Below are 19,594 nucleotides of genomic sequence, written 5' to 3' on the forward strand. Positions count from 1 at the left end.
AGCGAATTTAGACGGAACCATGGAGACGAGGACGCTAGCAACGGAGCAGGTAAGTGAATAACTTCTGTATGGCTCATATTTAATGCACAATGTACATTACAAAGTGCATTAATATGGCCATACGGAAGTGTATAACCCCACTTGGTTTCGCGAGACCACCCCTTTAACATTCTCTTCTGACACATTTTTGCAAAAAGTTGTTTCCATCTGCAGGATCCCCTTTTGCTGAATGTTTCCCTTGATCACAATTCACAATATATTCTCTACATAGATGTGTGAGAAAACTCCACAAGGTTGGCAGAGAAATCCTGTCCTCGGCTAGTCTAGCACCGATGACCAGACCTTCTTAGAAGTGACTCAGATCGCTGGATTTTCTGATACAATGTTAATTTACACTGAAACTGATAAACAAAAACTTGTCACTTGATTTAAATTGCACTCAATGGTTGTGGGTCTAATTTTCATACAGGGAAACTCCAGATGTGAAAGGGACAGGGGTTCTAATAAATTAGCCAGTGTTTAACAATAGGGATAATTGTCATTGAGGCACCAGATTATCTCTATATTGAGACCATACAGAAAAATAAGCTGTAACACTCAATAGAGTCTAAATGCTGATGGATTTTCCTTTCCTTGCAGGATTGGCACCTGGAACATCACAGCCCATTATGACAACTCACATGAGCGGTTCTCTGCACACTTTGAAGTGAAAGAATATGGTAAGGAGATTTTGTAGGTCAATTTGATGATTAGCAATCTGGCCCCAGTTTGTACAGGGATTTTAAACTAGTTTTTCTATAGTTCAGTTTGGTAAGTATGTCCAGTTGTGATGGTATACAGATATAGCAAATGTTAACTTGACATTTAACACGTTGTGCTAACTTAACAGCAATGCTGCACATTGAGCCAATACTATGTGCCAGTTATGTAAATGATTGCTACCCCTGCATCTGGATATTGGGTTATACCATTGTCAAAAATAAACTAATGTAGTCTTAATATCTTTAGAAAAAAACTTGGAGAATTCTTCTGCAAGATCTTCAAGGGTGAGTTCACACAGCGGAATTGTTGCAGAATTTTGACTGTGGAATGTTTGCTAAATTCAGCAACAATGCGCAGTATGAAGTGGGTGAAGGTTTTACAGAACCGCATTCACTTACAGCGGAGACAATCCGCAGCGGAAAATAGACATGCTCCATTCATCGCGGTGTCAGGGCAGTGAAGCGCTACAGGTATATTCTTGTGTTCCAAATTTAAGGGTGACGTACGAGCCGCTCGCAGAATCACTGGCTGGTCACTCAGCATTCTGTGTAATCGACTGATTCCCCTTTATTTGTTAACTGGCAGAAGTATTTACACATTTTAGACAAAGACATTGAAAACCAGGCTAGAGGACGCCTTACTGATACATATGAATAACTTATTACAATTCATTTACTATCATCGGTTATAAAAGCTCAGCCGCTGCAGTGACGTCGGGCTCCGGGCAGAATTCCCCTCAGGTCCTGTGCAGCCTATATACTAACTGTTTCTAGGTTTCTTAATTAATGTATAAGCTTTCCTGAGTTAATTACTTTCTAGTCATGTACTACATATGTTATCTATCTCATTAGCCTAAATCATAAGCTGGTTTATGTATAGGCATTTCTGGCAGTCGTTAGCAAAAAATTAATTATTCCGGCTTACAAAGTTAAATTCATATATATATGGTGAAAGCCATCACTGACTCGCCACTAATTCTCTAACTTCCCGATGTCGTACAAACATGAAATTTGGCAGGACCACTCTTTAGGTCCTAAATAGGAAAGGTAAAGGGGTCACAACTCAAGGTCATCAATGAGGAGAGTGGAAGAGGTGGCACATTATGCAGAGGGACATCGGTACATGCAGCCTGAGGAGAATCTAACACTCCTCTATGCACATACATATTTTATTCCCTGGTCACTCTAAAGTAACCTTGACTCCATAACATTTTTTGTGCGAACAACACGTAAACACCTGAATCAAATTAACTCAGGCGAAGTCAGGTATATCAGCTAGTGTATATATATGTATATATCCATAGATAGATAATTAGATAAGTACATTCATTTTAAGGATTATACGGTGATATATCTATTTATGTATATAGAGAAGTTTACATATAAATATAGAGAATTATTTGTTATCTGTTTTACTAAACAGATGAATATATGTTTCTAAGCAAAGCCCAGCTTTTAATCCCTTGTAGTTTTCTCTCTCCCTTTTCCCATGGGGGTTGCATGTAGTTTTAATCTAGTGTAGGAGAAAATTAATTGGGCGTACCTCAGGAGGCCTTCTAAAATGACCTTGAATTCCTCTGACTGCCTGGATACATGCTAAGGAGATACATAGCAATGGAAAAACACACAAAAAAGTATAAAAGACAAGATGGTGTCAAGATACACAAAATGGAGGAGGAAAGACAAAATAGAATAGAAAGACAAGATAGAGTACAGGAGACATTGTGACTTCTCTCACAACAGAAGGTTACAGATCTTCACTGAGGATTTCCTTCATTGCAATGTAACAAGTGAAATCTGCACAAGAATCTGCAACAAAATCTGCATACAGATACTGATGTCAAAATGCGATGTGTGATCACACTCTAAGCCTGGGTACACATACAGCGGAATAACGGCCAAACCGCGAGATTTCCGCCAGGAGAAGCGCTGCTTCAAAACCCGCGGCACTTAGCCGTGGGTTTTGAAGCGGCCTGGCCGCTCGCTCTTCCCATAGATGAGAGCACGGCCGCAGTGGAAGAAGAAAAAAAATGAACATGCTGCGGCCGGCGAATCCGCGCCGCAGCGGCGGATTTGCCGTCCCGTGTGGACGAGATTTCTGGGAAATCTCGTCCACATGGCTGGCTGATACCGGGATTAGCGGCCGCAAGCTGATTTGCCGCGGCGAAATACCAGCGGCAAATCCGCCCTGTGTGAACCCAGCCTAATGGTGGCTATAATGTTACCGGACTTTCAGCAAAATAGATATTGTGAATTGCATTTTGTCATTTAGAGCATTATAAAGGGTGGTGGGATCTGGTAACATATAATAAGAGCCAATTATTGATGCAGCTGTATTTTTCCCCCAGTGTTACCAAGTTTTGAAGTTACCATAACGGCGGAGAAAAGTTTCATGTACCTGGATGCTAAAACATTTTCTGTAACAATTGAAAGTCAGTAAGTAGATGTGTGATTGTAGTAACATAAAGACCGACATTATGGATTGGAGAACTCGGCTGATGCAATCGGGAAGTCATCAGATCCCTTCACTTTTGTTTACCTTTTGCTATGTTTTAGCCTTGTGCAAATTAAAAAAAATTTTTTCTCCATCATTCTGGACTCAATACCCCATAAAGATAAAGCAAAAACTAGAAATCTCTGTAAATTTCAAAAGAAAGAAAAACTAACATTTCACATTGATGTAATTATTCACACCTTTGATATGACACTTGAAACTTAGCTCTGGGGGCCACCCATTTCTCTTGATCATCATTGAGATGCTTCTACACTTTGATTGGAGTCATGTGTGGTCAATTCAGTTGATTGGACATAATTTTAAAAGACACACCCCTATCTATATAAGGTCTCAGAGTTCACAATCCATATCAGAGCCAAAACCAGGCCATGAGGAGGAAAGAGCTGTCTGCAGAGCTCAGAGACAGGATTGTGTGGAGGCATAAATCTGGAGAAGGCTACAAAAAGATTTCTGCTGTCCTGAAAGTTCCCAAAAGACCAGCGACGGAAGTTTGGAACAACAAGGACTCTTCCAGGACCGACCCACCAAAATAATCGAGGGAGTAGGGCCTTGATAAGAGAGCAGACCAAGAACCAAATGGTCACTCTGGCTGAGCTGCCAAGATCCTGTGTGCAGGTGCGAAATGCTTCAAGAAGATCAACCATCACCTTAGCACTCCACCAATCTGGGCTTTAAGGCAAAGGGGCCAGAAAAAATACATGAAAGCCGCTTGGAGTTTGCTAAAAAAAGAAACTATAGGATTCTTAGACTGTGAGAAATAAGATTTTCTCATCTGATGAAACCAAGATTGAGCTTTTTGATCTCAATACTAAGCATTATACCTGGAGGAAACCAAGCGCCGCTCATCACCTGCTCAATACCATCCCTATTGTGAAGCCTGTTGGTGGAACATCACGCTGTTAGGGTGTTTTTCAGCGGCTGTGATAAGACGACTGGTCAGCATTGATGGAAATCTAAATGGAGCAAAGTACAGATATATTCTTATTGAAAACCTGATCTGCAGCAAAAAGGGACCTCAGAGTGAGCAGAAGATTCACCTTTCAACAAGACAATGACCCTGAGCACACGGCCAAGACAACACAGGAGTAGTTTAGGTACAACTTGGTGAATGTCCTTGAGTGGCCCAGCCAGAGCCAAGACTTGAACCCAAGAGGCCTGAAAAGGTCTGTCCACAGCTGGCTCCCATCCAACCTGACAGAGCTTTAGAAGATTTCCAGAAAATCCCCAAATCCAGGTGTGCAAACCTTGTGGCAACATAACCAAGAAGACTGGAGGCTGTAATCACTGCCAAAGGTGTCATTATGGGGTACTGAGTACAGAATAAGGAAAAACTTGATTTTTTAAAATTTGCACAAGGCCACAACATGACAAAATGTAAAAAAAGAAATGAAAGTGTTTGAAGACTTTCCAAATGCATTGACTATTTTATCAGAACCAAGCCAAGTGAACAAACTTCTATAAGAATGTCCACGCTGAGCTACGTAAAAAAGTATTCCAATTTCCACCTAGTAAACTTATGGCATATCCACAGAAAATGTCATAAATGTCTGGTAGATGCAGGTCCCACCTCCAGGTCCAGCAACTATTTGGTGAATGGGGGTTCTTCAACTCCACCAGCCACCACATTCATATGGAGAATAAAAGAAGAGGCGGCCACACATGTGATTGGCTCTGTTCATTCACTTCCATGAGAGTTACAGAAATAGCCGAGTCTGTTCAGGGTTGGGGGACCACCTTCTCCCAAAGGAAGGACCTGCATCTATCAGACATTTATAGCAGATGCCCGTACAAATCAATTTGTTTAATGTGACAGCAAAAACTTGTCCATTTGAGCACTGCTTCACCACAAACTGCTTTCTGAATTACAAGTGTATGTGGTTTTCAGCCTAGTTGGACCTGATATTTCTCCAACACTTAGGTACCTTTACAAGAAGCCCGTTGACGGTGTAGCCTTTGTTATCTTTGGGGTGAAGAAAGGTGATGAAAAGAAAAGTCTCACAGACTCACTGAGGAGGATTGAGGTAAGATAGATCAATTTTAGGGAAAAGGCAACTATGAAAGGAACTGAGAAAGCCCCATTATCCATTGTATGTAATGCGACTGACCGACTAGATCAGATGCTCCCAATATTTTGCATCTTGTGAGCCATGTTCAACTTTGAGTGATGGCTGAGACCGACATTAAGATGAAAAGTGGAAGAGGTTATTCACTGAATGGGTACTTTATTAGAGCCAACAGCCTCTCATAATTGAAGCTTTCATGTATGGAAATTAGAGCAGTGACCCCGCAGTGTAGCATAAAATAACGTGAAAAGTTTTCCAGGATCAGTTTCAGTGTAAATCCACATTAGATATGAAAAGAGTGCAAAAATTGAATCACTGAGCAGTACAAAAACATCACATGGTCAAATGAATTGATGACCCCTTCCGGTCAACTGTTTAGAAGATGACCTGCGGCAACTGCAAGGAGCTTCCTGTCCACAGGGGTCAATATTCCTGCAGAGCAATTTCCTCGCCTAGAGCAATCTACACCATGATGAATTGCTGCAGTTCTGAAGGCCAAAGGAGGTACTAGATGTTGGTCTCTAACAAAGTGACCATTCAGTGAATAGTTATAGTGCTCATGAAATCCTATGTAGTCATCAATATTTGTGATGTAATTCATTGGGTGCTGGAGGTTAGAGCTTAGCTGTATGCCCTAGAAATCTCCAGATACCTTCAGTAAGTTTATCTAGAACACTTTCCTCTCGGCTCAATGGTTTATATGTAAATATATTATATGTTAAATTTATTTGGAATAGTAAAATGTAGCCAGTAGTGTTATCAGATATTTAACAGTAGGAGACATGCTGATTTTAGTGTGTATCAGAGGTACAAGTAGTGTCACAAAGGGCAAAATGTGTCAAATAGGATGTTGGTTTTTCTGAGTTAGATAGATATAAATATTAACAACAAATCTAAATGTATCAAATGGAAACCTTGGATATAAAATACAAGCCCTGTCACTTATTGTAGAAATATCCAATGTATATGTTTTTGCAGAGAAGGGAACATAAAACGTGCAATACATATGTTTACCACTAGGCTGAGTATGTGTCACATTCTGAATAGGCATATTATTTAATTACAGCAATCCGTGTGGTTAGCCATGGCATTGCAAATGAAATAATTGCTGATTTCATCATAATTTTGTGATGATTATGGATTATAATAATAAGGGTTCTCAATAACCGATTGATTCCTGCCACCGCTGTCTTTACTTCACATCTCAGTTATTTCCTTTTCCTGAGTGTTCTCTAATTGTCTAGTTAGTTAAAGGAACTACTAGACCTGTACAACTACTACGAAAAGACCTCATAAAACCTTTCAAGAATCCCGAAGAACTGCTGCAGTACAAGCTCTACGTTTCGGTGACGGTCATCACTGACTTAGGTTAGAAAATTGATAATTAAAGAAACAAAATCTGCAAATGGAATGAAAACGCTTGATGGATGTGAAAGCTGGACAGTAAGATGGTCTGTGCTGAGATCATATACCGTGTTTACCCCAAAATAAGACAGTCTTATATTAATGTTTGCATCAAAAGAGGCACAGTGTCTTATTTACGGGGGGGAGGCGTCCTTACACCGACCTGGTCCGAGGCATTCCAATGCCTCACGATGGTCCTCAGCAGCACTGCAGCAAGTTGCAGTATCCTCCGCTCTGACATCTCAGCTTCTTTCTGATGACGGGGATTTGAATACCCCGCCTCCAGCAAAGCGAGCGCTGTGATGAGCCAATCACAGCCATTCAGTGATGTCATTCACTAAGTGGCTGTGAATGATCGAGCGACGGCTGTGATTGGCTGGCGCTCGATCCTCTAACCCCCCTTAAGGATCCAAATCTTTTGGGTTTTTCTTTCCATCTTAGGACAAAATTCTGTCTCAGAACCAGGGGAAGAGATACATTACCTGCAGTTGTTCTTTCTCTCATCCCTTCAGTCCACTACTTCCAGATCCCATTTTTGGCTGTCAAAGCTTACACAATCTTTAGACTACCTAATTCCCACAGTGTATTGGTAGGGTTAGACTACTAATGCACTATTCCTGTTCTCTGATTGGCCAGTGCTGCTCACATGATCAACCTTGGCCAATTGGAGCAGAGTGTGTATATGGTAGTGAGAAAATTGCTCCTGCCAACTTAAATGGCTGAAAATGGGGCCCGGAACCAGTGCTTCGGAGAGGCAGCAAAAAATAATTACAATTAATATAACCTCCTTCCTGTCTTGGCCAAAATTTTGTCCCAAAACCAGAGGGTCACTTTAATGAGCTGGCAATTATTTGTTCATTGCTTTCCCAGTGCCATGACTTTTGTATTTTTAGATTAGCATACTTGTATGAGGGTTCGTTTTCTGTGCAATGCATAGTATTTTTCAATAGTACAATGTTAGGGTATATATAACTTATTGATTACCTTTTATTAACTATTTCTGGGCTGAATGAAGAGAAAACAGTCTTAAATTTTGAGTTGAGTTTATGAATTTCTGCTCAAGATCCTCTTTTCCTGGCCAGAAGGAGAACAGTTACAAAGAACATCTCTGACTCTGGAGGACTTGTCTTGTCCTGACTTACAGAGAAAGCCCACTGATTTGTATGGACGCTGTGTAATACTTAATTTCCCCTGTGGTGGTGCTGTAGGAGATCAAACGCTTAATGTTAAGTGTCCAACAGATTACTGCAAATCCCTGGGGGTCCCAGCTGGGGACACTTTGTGATCCACTTATTGCCAAAAGACCCTTCTCTTCCATTTGTAAATGTGCAGCATGAATACATGCAATGAATGCGATTCTTTCTATTATAGGCAGTGACTTCGTAGAAGCCGAGTTGGATGACATTTACATTGTGAATTCTCCATATAAAATTCTGTTCACCAAAATATCCAAATATTTTAAGCCCGGAATGCCATTTGGCCTCATGGTTTGTATTTTCTATCTACATTCTATTTACAGTACAGTATGCCATTCTCAAATCAAGGTTGGGCTTGCCCCATGGAGCCCTCCAAAGATATACTTATCTGAATGCTGCTATTTCACAGACTATCTATTGTTGCTACAGCCAAAGTTTGGGCTATCCATGATAACATGAAACTGCTGAGAAGCCTGGCATGTAGAAAAGGAAATTCTACAAAAGCCAATGGACGTGGCTGTGAATGGGAGTATGTATTAGGTAGCCCGCCAGGGAGCTCATGCTGCTGTTTAGGTGCCAAGTTTAGCACAAGCTTCAACTGCTGCCTATTAGAGGAAATTCGGGGATCTCCATAGTGAAATAAAACATGTTGTGCCAAGATGGCATTCCCTGTTGGTATACCCTATTAGGCATATGAACAAGGTTCTTGTCAGGGTTCCCCATCTATGACCAAAACAGAGCAATGGTCAATAAGAGGGGGGATGGGTGCCTTTCCTTCAGGCAGACCTTGTGTGGTCCTATTACATAAAGACCATTCATGCTATATAATACTACATTTCCCCCACAGTAACCACAGCAGAAAAAAAAATGCTTGGATGACCGCAGCTTTCCCCAGCATAATTAGCTTATTGCTGAGAGCAGAACCCTGGGTTATCAGCTCATCATCCCAGGCCCTGTATTCAGGTATGAGGTTGTGCATGTCAGCACAACCCTATAACGAAGCAGTGAACATAAAAGTTGAAAGCAGTGAACAAGAACTACAGGGAAAAAACAACCAGTTTTCCGGGGTAAAAATGTCACAAATTTGCACAAAAATTTGTAACTTTTTTGTGTGTGTGTGGGGGAAGATTCTGCCACTTTTGTCACTTTCCAAAAATGTGGAAGGGTCATGACTAGAGATGATCGAACGTGTCCGTTACGGACACTTACGCACCCGGACACCGGCTTTCCCGAACACTTCAGTGTTCGGGCGTAAATGTTCGGGGGCCGCCGGGGGGCGGTAGTCGCCGCGGCAGCAGCGGGGAACAGGGGGGAGCCCTCTCTCTCTCCCTCTCCCCCCTTCTCCCCGCCGCACCCCCCCGCGCTGCCACGGCGACCGCCGAACATTTTTCGCCCGAACACGGAAGTACTCGGGAAGTTCGGTGTTCGGGCGAAAAGGGGCGGGGCCGAACATGTTCGATCATCTCTAGTCATGACCCTCACAGACTTACTAGAATTTAAGCTAGTAACTGGCATACAATATAGCACAAATCTATAGCTCATAACTTATAACAGGTATAGAACTCTTCCATGTCATGACTTTCTGTACATTCGATGTGGCATTCCCTCCCTGCATTTATAAGGAGTTATTTTACATTTTGCTTCCATGCAGGTGATGGTAACCAACCCAGATGGTTCTCCTGCAAATGAGATCTTCTTGGTGGCAAACCCAGGTGGTATCGGAGCTAAAACTCATCAAGATGGTTTGGCAAGACTGAGGCTGAACACGGACGTAAATTTGAAATCTTTACATATAACTGTAAGTCTTACTTTATTGCTTTTCTGATGGACTTGACACTACTAGACCTTACCAGAGAGCTACATTTAGTTTGATTAGACCCAGTAATCTTGCTCAAATCTCCCCCCATTTTTAAAGTTTTTGTAATCTGAGTTTAATGTAAAATAGTTTCATCTCGAGACCAAATTTTTCCAATTGATTGTAAGAATGTATTTAGCAGTTTTCACACGGCCGAGAAAATCGTGTGAGATTAGTGCAATGCGAGGCGCACAAATATAAACCCTATTCCATTGAGATGTGGGAAAAATCGCGGTAGGTCCTATCTTTGGCTATTCTCTTGGAACGCCTTGCCCATGGTCTTCAATGTGATCGGAAAACATATTGCACAGTATGCGATGTTCATGCAATGCGATGTTTCTCATTGAAAACAATGGGAAACACTTGCCAATCCTTCCCCTTGGCTGAAATGTGCCAGAGGTTCGCCACTTCCCTGAAGCAATAGTAGACATTTTTGGCCTCAAAACGCCTTGCATACATCCTCAGATATCTTGCAGGTTGCCAAGCTTGATATCAGGCTGAGTTACATAGCCCAATATCACGCTTGCCTGTGTGAAATTAGCATTAGTCCTACAACTTCAATTTCCTGTCTGCTATTGTGGTTATTCCTGTCTCCTTCTTTCTTACTTCATTCTCCATTAAGCTGCCCATATTAGACTAAAGTTTATGAAAATGGACGATTTCACCAATAACGGTTAAAGTGACTCTCCCGTCCCAGGACAAAATTGGTAATACTTGGACAAGAGAAGAGCCACCAAAACTGGTGCACCTTTTGCTACTCCATTATGGGTCATAAAAAAGAAATCCTGAGCAGGGGACCCCGCTCTATGGCATTCCTACGTCCTAATATAACCATTCTCTCTATGGAGGTTTTTTTCAAATGTTTCCATCTTTTCCCCCTTTATAGATATTTCTGGTATACAAATTGGGTGGCACAAAAGTGACAGATTTCCTTTGGTCTCAAGTTAATTTGGATTTTTTTTCCAACAAGGATTACATATTCTATTAAACTGACCATATACATGGAAAAACAAGTTCTCTGAAATTGAATGATTTTGGCCATTTTGGCTGACCATCGGCTACAAAATTGACAGATACGTTCCATCATGTTGAAAAATTCCTGTTGGCCACAGATGAGATTGTACATTTATTCAATGATTGGCCAAATCCAGACGATCCTTTGCCATAATGTTCAAGCCCCATGTAGCCAATTTTATTTTAGAAACGACTCCCCGATCATCCATTTTCATGTACAGTGTTGCTGATGGGATCGTTCATATGGATGATCATTGTCCAATTGATATCTTAAATGTACGTTCAGCCTAAGGCTGGGTTCCCACGGGACGGAAATCCCACATGGCTTGGCTGCACCAAAAAGCCGCAAGATTTCTGAGGGAGAGCCGCAGTTTCAAAACCCATGGCGTTCTCACGCAGCTTTTGGAGCGGTCCGGCCGCCGGCATTCTGTTGCAGCTTTCTTTCCCCATAGAGAGAAGTGAGGCCGCAACGGGAAAAAAAAGTTGGCATGCTGCGGCTGTCAATTCCACGCCACATTGGTGGTTCGTCCGGCTTTGCACCGACGGATTGGCCACCCCATGGGGACGAGATTTTTGCTAAATCTCATCCACACAGCTGGCTAATCCTGGGCCGTAGGCAGATTTGCCGCGCAGAATTTCCTCGTCAAATCTGTCCCATGTGAACCCAGCCTTAGACGCTTTACACCAACCCGGCGCTCTCTATCTGGAGAAACAATCAACCCCTCCTCACACACGAACACTCCACAGACTTTCGTGGCTGGGTGTTTTGTACTGTAACAATGGTAGACTCCAGCTCAAAAAAAAAAAGAGTCAAATGCGTAAATCCGAATTGAGTTGGAAATGTGTCTATTTGGTGTTATATGGTCTGCAAACCATGAGATCTTAAATAGAGATGAGCGAACGTACTCGTCCGAGCTTGATACTCGTTCGAGTATTAGCGTGTTCGAGATGCTCGTTACTCGTAATGAGCACCATGCGATGTTCCAGTTACTTTCACTTTCATCTCTGAGACGTTAGCGCGCTTTTCTGGCCAATTGAAAGACATGGAAGGCATTACAACTTCCCCCTGCGACGTTCAAGCCCTATACCACCCCCCTGCAGTGAGTGGCTGGCGACATCAGGTGTCACCCGAGTATAAAAATCGGCCCCTCCCGCGGCTCGCCTCAGATGTGTTGTGACTTAGCTGAGGGAAAGTGCTATTGTGTTGGAGCTGCTGTAGGGAGAGTGTTAGGAGTTAGTGTAGGCTTCAAGAACCCCAACGGTCCTTCTTAGGGCCACATCTAACCGTGTGCAGTACTGTGGAGGCTGCTTTTTGCAGTGTTGCACCTTTTTTTTTTTTCTATATCGGCCGTGCAGAGCATTGCGCCCTGCAGTAATACTACAGGGACAGAATTGTGGAGGCAGGGACAGAAGACATATATTATTGATTGAATATACGCAGTGGGTCTTATCTAAAAAATATTGGGCAAAAAATCTATTTGGCCTGCCTCTCACTGTGCTCAGTGTTCTGGGTCCGTGTGTGCTGGGTGTAGTAGTTCTACAAATAAATACGCAGGCAGCTAAGTGTTACAGCAGGCGTGCGCCAAATTATTTCCTGGCTCTGAAATCACCGCTGTGTTGCAGTTAATAACAGTGCAACACTGCAGTTCTGTGAAATACTCCAGGGACAGAAGACATATATTGAATATACGCAGTGGGCCTTATCTAAAAAATATTGGGCAAAAAATCTATTTGGCCTGCCTCTCACTGTGCTCAGTGTTCTGGGTCCGTGTGTGCTGGGTGTAGTAGTTCTACAAATAAATACGCAGGCAGCTAAGTGTTACAGCAGGCGTGCGCCAAATTATTTCCTGGCATTCCGTAAACGAAGTCAGCCTCCAACCACAGGCCAATAAGCGGGACATTTAATTACAGCGTTCTGTTTCTGCACTACTGCTAATACACCATGCTGAGGGGTAGGGGTAGGCCTATAGGACGTGGACGCGGGCGAGGACGCGGAGGCCCAAGTCAGGGTGTGGGCACAGGCCGAGCCAGTGCATTGGCCAGGGGTAGAGGCAGGGCCAGACCGAATAATCCACCAACTGCTTCCCAAAGCGCCCCCTCGCGCCATGCCACCCTGCAGAGGTCAAGGTGCTCTAAGGTGTGGCAGTTTTTCACAGAGACGCCTGACGACCGACGAACAGTGGTGTGCAACCTTTGTCGCGCCAAGATCAGCTGGGGAGGCACCACCATCAGCATGCGCAGGCATATGATGGCCAAGCACCCCACAAGGTGGGACGATGCCCGTTCACCGTCTCCGGTTTGCACCACTGCCTCTCCCCCTGTGCCCCAACCTGCCACTGAGATCCAACCCCCCTCTGAGGACACAGGCAGTACCGTCTCCTGGCCTGCACCCACACCCTCACCTCCGCTGTCCTCGGCCCCATCCAGCAATGTCTCTCAGCGTAGCGTCCAGACGTCGCTAGCGCCACTGATTGAGCGCAAGCGCAAGTACGACGCCACGCACCCGCACGCTCAAGCGTTAAACGTGCACATTGCAAAATTGATCAGCCTAGAGATGCTGCCGTATAGGCTTGTGGAAACGGAGGCTTTCAAAAGCATGATGGTGGCGGCGGCCCCGCGCTACTCAGTTTCCAGTTGCCACTACTTTTCTCGATGTGCCGTCCCAGCCCTGCACGACCACGTCTTTCGCAACATTGTACGCGCCCTCACCAACGCGGTTACTGCCAAGGTCCACTTAACAACAGACACGTGGACAAGCACAGGCGGGCAGGGCCACTATATCTCCCTGACGGCACATTGGGTGAATTAAGTGGAGGCTGAGACAGAGTCAGAGCCTGGGACCGCTCACGTCCTACCCACCCCCAGAATTGCGTGCCCCAGCTCGGTGGTGGTATCTGCGGGGGTGTATGCTTCCTCCACTAAACCACCTCCTCCTCCTCCTACGCATCCTCTGTCTCGCAATCAAGATGTGTCAGCAGCAGCAGCACGTCGCCAGCAGTCTGTGTGACGCGGCATGGAAGCACAGCGGTGGGCAAGCGTCAGCAGGCCGTGCTGAAACTACTCAGCTTAGGAGAGAAGAGCCACACGGCCCACGAACTGCTGCAGGGTCTGACAGAGCAGACCTACCGCTGGCTTGCACCGCTGAGCCTCCAACCAGGCATGGTCGTGTGTGACAACGGCCGTAACCTGGTGGCGGCTCTGCAGCTCGGCAGCCTCACGCACGTGCCATGCCTGGCCCATGTCTTTAATTTAGTGGTTCAGCGCTTTCTGAAAAGCTACCCCCACTTGTCATACCTGCTCGGAAAGGTGCGCCAGCTCTGCGCACATTTCCGCAAATCCCACACGCACGCTGCAACCCTGCGGACACTGCAACATCGGTTTAATCTGCCAATGCACCGACTGCTGTGCGACGTGCCCACACAGTGGAACTCTACGCTCCACATGTTGGCCAGACTCTATGAGCAGCGTAGACCTATAGTGGAATACCAACTCCAACATGGGCGGCGCAGTGGGAGTCAGCCTCCTCAATTATTTACAGAAGAGTGGGCCTGGTTGGCAGCCATCTGCCAGGTCCTTGGAAACTTTGAGGAGTCTACCCAGATGGTGAGCGGGGATGCTGCAATCATTAGCGTCACAATTCCTCTGCTATGCCTCTTGAGAAGTTCCCTGCAAAGCATAAAGGCAGACGCTTTGGAATCAGAAAAGGAGGCGGGGGAAGACAGTATGTCGCTGGATAGTCAGAGCAACCTCATGTCTATATCTCAGCGCGTTGAGGAGGAGGGGGAGGAGCATGAGGAGGAGGGGGAAGAGACAGCTTGGCCCACTGCTGATAGTACAGATGCAGCTTGCCTGTCATCCTTTCAGCGTGTATGGCAAGAGGAGGAGGAGGAGCCTGAAAGTGATCTTCCTAATGAGGACAGCCATGTGTTGCGTACAGGTACTCTGGCACACATGGCTGACTTCATGTTAGGATGCCTTTCTCGTGACCCTCACGTTACACGCATTCTGGCCACTACGGATTACTGGGTGTACACACTGCTCGACCCACGGTATAAGGAGAGCCTTTCCACTCTCATACCCGAAGAGGAAAGGGGTTCGAGAATGATGCTATACCACAGGGCGCTGGTGGACTTCCCATCCGACAGCGCTAGTGGCCGAAGGCGGATTTCCGCGGCCCAGGTAGCAGGGGAGGCGCAGACATCAGGCAGCATGTACAGCGCAGGCAGGGGAACACTCTCTAAGGCCTTTGACAGCTTTATGGCTCCCCAGCAAGACTGTGTCACCGGTCCCCAGTCAAGGCTGAGTCGGCGGGAGCACTGTAAAAGGATGGTGAGGGAGTACGTAGCCGATGGCACGACCGTCCTCGGTGACGCCTCTACCCCCTACAACTACTGGGTGTCGAAGCTGGACACGTGGCCTGAACTCGCGCTGTATGCCCTGGAGGTGCTTGCTTGTCCTGCGGCTAGCGTCTTGTCAGAGAGTGTGTTCAGTGTGGCTGGGGGAATCATCACGGATAAGCGTACCCACCTGTCAACCGACAGTGCCGACAGGCTTACACTCATCAAGATGAACAAAGCCTGGATTTCCCCAGACTTCTCTTCTCCACCAGCGGACAGCAGCGATACATAAACAATACGTAGGCTGCACCCGCGGATGGAAGCATCGTTCTCTATCACCATCCAAAACGGGGACCTTTTTGCTTCATCAATCTGTGTATAATATTCATCCTCCTCCTCCTGCTCCTCCTCCTGAAACCTCACGTAATCACGCCGAACGGGCAATTTTTCTTAGGCCCACAAGGCTCAGTCATATAATTTTTCTAAACAATTTTTATACGTTTCAATGCTCATTAAAGCGTTGAAACTTTCACCTCAACCAATTTTTATTTTGACTGGGCTGCCTCCTGGCCTAGTTACCAATTAAGCCACATAATAAACCAAAGCGATTATTGGGTTTCACCTGCCCTCTCGGTTGGGCATGGGCAATTTTTCTCAGGTACATTAGTACTGTTGGTACACCAATTTTTGTGGGCCCTCGCCTACAGTGTAATCCAATTAATTTTTGGCCCACCTGCATTACAGCTCACGTAACATCAGCTGTGTTGGGCACTGCAATCGGATATATTTATGTACCGCCGGTGGCTTCCTGGCACCCACCCATGCTGTGGGTCCACAGGGAGCTGTAAATGCATCTGTTTCCACTTCTAAAGAACCCCAGTCTGACTGGGGCATGCAGTGTGGGCCAAAGCCCACCTGCATTAAACATGACATTATTACCTCAGCTGTGATGGGCACTGCAATGGGATATATTTATGTACCGCCGGTGGATTCCTGGCACCCACCCATGCTGTCGGTCCACAGGGACTTCACAATAGGGAGTTGAACCTGCCTATGTGTCTATGAATTAAAAACCCTGGTTCGGTTGGGGCATGCAGTGTGGGCCGAAGCCCACCTGCATTTAATCTGACGTTAGCTCTGCTGTCCAGGGCACTGCAATGGGATACATTTATGTACAGCCGGTGGGTTCCAGGGAGCCACCCTTGCTGTGGGTGCACATGGAATTCCCATTGCGGAGTTGTACCTGCCTGTGACTATTTATAAAAAACCGCGGTCTGACTGGGGCATGCAGACACCTTGACAGAATGAATAGTGTGTGGCACATAGGTTCCCCATTGCTATGCCCACGTGTGCAGCTCCAGATGGAGGTGGCACAGGATTGGATTTCTCATTGCTTCTGTACAGCATTGTGGACTATCGCCCCGCCCCTTTTAAAGAGGGTCGCTGCCTAGCCGTGCCAACCCTCTGCAGTGTGTGCCTGCTTTTCCTGTGGCAGACGCACTTATAAATAGACATGAGGGTGGCGTGGCATGAGGGCAGCTGAAGACTGGCAGGGACAGTTTGGTGTGCGCTGTGGACACTGGATCATGGGGGGGGGGGATTTGGCAGCATGTAACCCAGGAGAAGTGGCAGCGGAATGTCATGCAGGCAGTGATTGTGCTTTGTTGTAGCTAGTGTGGTGCTTAGCTAAGGTATGCATTGCTAATGAGGGCTTTTCAGATGTAAAAGTTGTTGGGGGGGCCCACTCTTGCTGCTATTGTGGCTTAATAGTGGGACCTGTGAACTTCATATGCAGCCCAACATGTAGCCCCTCGCCTGCCCTATCCGTTTCTGTGTCGTTCCCATCACTTTCTTGAATTGCCCCGATTTTCACAAATGAAAACCTTAGCGAGCATCGGCGATATACAAAAATGCTCGAGTCGCCCATTGACTTCAATAGGGTTCGTTACTCGAAACGAACCCTCGAGCATCGCGAAAAGTTCGTCTCGAGTAACGAGCACCCGAGCATTTTGGTGCTCGCTCATCTCTAATCTTAAACCAGTTTACCAATAATGCATGGTTTTAATTTTGCTTTCGGCACTGGCATTTTCTTTACCTGGGAACCAGCTCAGTGTTTATGCCTCCTGGCATCAATCGCTGGACTTGCAGACTTTGTATCCTCTCGTACAAGTGGCGGTGAGCTGACGTGTTTTTACCTATACATGGGGTGTTTTGTGTCTTCATTATCAAAGTAAAAATGTCTCTTTTTCAAATGCAGCATTGTAAAGCGTTATATTATTATTTCTTAGTTAACCCAAAAGTTTTTTTGCATTTTTTCTTGGGACACATAGGACTTATTTGAAATTAAAGCAAATATCAATTACATTTGGTTTCTGCAAATATTAATCCCTAACATCTGCAAAGGTTTGAAACACAAGTGGACAGAATGAGATTTAAAGGGTTTTCCCATGTCTTCCACTTGCTTCACAACCCCTCTGTCCTTCCTGGTTGCTGCTTACCAGAAACTGTGACTGCTGCAGCCAATCTCTGGTCACAGCAGTGACCTTCTAAAGTCAGTGATTGGCTGACCTGGTCAGCAGCGACCTCGAAGGACAGAGGGGTTGTGAAGCAACTTGGAGTAATGGGAAAACCCCTTAAAATAATAGTTCAAGGCAGATTCTCCATCCACAAGGCAGACTTTGTCTCTCTGATGTATTTATTGCTCACAGGTAAGGACAGCTGTGCCCGGGTTACCCGACAACTTGCAGGCATCTGTAGAAACGACAGTGACAGCATACAAGACACCGAGTACACAGTACAATTACCTGCACATTGGTGTCACCAATACCATCCTGGAACCCAGAACACAGATTTTTATAAACTTTAATATCTTAAATAGTAACGTTGGAGTCCAGAATCAGATCAACCACTTCACCTACTTGGTAAGTACACTTTTGAACAATTACTGCTAATCCGCATAAAATAGTAACCGCAAGGATTATGTAGTACTGTATTTCTTGGTGTAATGTAAGCACTGTATTGTTGAGTTGTTTGGCCAAGCTACAGCAATGTTATTTGGCTGCTGTCCTGTATGGTTGCTAAATTCCCTACGTATTCTAGTCCAAGGGTGTACCTGGATGCTGGTAACTTGTGGGCTGGCAGTAGGTATGCCAATAGCAAGTGTTCTAGACCAGGACAGAGAGTTGCACAAATGGAAAGTGAGATCAAGATGGAGTTGAGGGTGTTGGAAGGTGGTTAACAAGAAGACAGGTTGGCAGAGGCTAAGCTGAGCAGCAGAGACCCGAAGACCATGCAAAGAGGTGTGGATATTGCTGAATAAGAACTAGAATCATGGTCCACAGCATAGTCCCCAAATGCCGGTTGCAAACAGGCAGGTGAATGTCAGGTTCAAAAGTGATCTTAGAAGACAGTCCGAAGGTAAGGATGGTGTCAGTATACAGGATATCAAAGAACAGTCATGCAAATTGGGTCAAATACAGGAAATAACGGGGGCGTGGCCTGGAAGGCTCTGATGGTGGGCGCTAGTCTGTGAGCTCCGTACCTTGAATCCACCCCAAGCAACAGAAAGGACCCTGATTACCTTCAGGAGGTGTCGGAGGAGCTGCTGCACCCAAAGATGTCAAGAAGGCGGCTGCTGAAAGCGGGTCCAAAGCGCCTGACCGACTTCTTCTCGACTCGCAGCATGGAGGGAGATGCGGCAAGCAGCGCTCAGAGCTGAGGTCCTCAGTCCACACAATGGGGTGTCATCTGATGGTAGGCTGAACTATTAGCACCCCCTACCATGGCCTTTTATGCGCAGGCTTGGATTTGCCCTAAGCTCCGAAAAGGCTAATTTTCTTACATTTTTTACAAGTTGGTTTCTCAAAGTGTTAAAACCAATTGTTTTTTTTCCCATTGGAAGTTATCTCACCCTACCCTTTCCACTTCAAAATAGGATCACCCTTCAAATTCTTTTTGTGTACATCCTGACCTTTCAACAGAGCAATCATATGCGAACGAAACCAATTGCTGAGAGCAAAATTGGTCATCATAGGCTCCTCCCCATGAAATCCAAATGGAGCTAAATCTATCATTAAAGGGGTTGTCCCAAGGCAGCAAGTGGGTCTATACACTTCTGCATGGCCATAATAATGCACTTTGTAATGTACATTGTGCATTAATTATGAGCCATACAGAAGTTATAAAAAGTTTTATACTTACCTGCTCCGTTGCTGGCGTCCTCGTCTCCATGGTGCCGACTAATTTTCGCCCTCCGATGGCCAAATTAGCCGCGCTTGCGCAGTCCGGGTCTTCTCCTCTTCTCTATGGGGCTCCGTGTAGCTCCGTGTAGCTCCGCCCCGTCACGTGCCGATTCCAGCCAATCAGGAGGCTGGAATCGGCAATGGACCGCACAGAAGCCCTGCGGTCCATGAAGACAGAGGATCCCGGCGGCCATCTTCAGCAGGTGAG

The 19,594-nt window shown here is 45.5% G+C and overlaps 1 protein-coding gene across 1 annotated transcript in view; it reads left to right on the forward strand.

Moving 5' to 3' along the window:
* Positions 1-19,594, forward strand: part of LOC136610275 (complement C3-like) — a 133,505-nt gene that overhangs the window by 13,337 nt on the left and 100,574 nt on the right. Inside the window, exons 6-12 of the mRNA XM_066589507.1 lie at positions 640-719; positions 3,110-3,197; positions 5,195-5,297; positions 6,584-6,707; positions 8,115-8,230; positions 9,591-9,737; positions 17,854-18,066. Coding sequence (XP_066445604.1) covers positions 640-719; positions 3,110-3,197; positions 5,195-5,297; positions 6,584-6,707; positions 8,115-8,230; positions 9,591-9,737; positions 17,854-18,066 — 871 coding nt within the window. The remainder of the gene's footprint in view (positions 1-639; positions 720-3,109; positions 3,198-5,194; positions 5,298-6,583; positions 6,708-8,114; positions 8,231-9,590; positions 9,738-17,853; positions 18,067-19,594) is intronic.

This window comes from Eleutherodactylus coqui, chromosome 2 (genome assembly GCF_035609145.1).
Source record: "Eleutherodactylus coqui strain aEleCoq1 chromosome 2, aEleCoq1.hap1, whole genome shotgun sequence".
In the NCBI taxonomy this organism is placed as follows: Eukaryota; Metazoa; Chordata; class Amphibia; order Anura; family Eleutherodactylidae; genus Eleutherodactylus; species Eleutherodactylus coqui.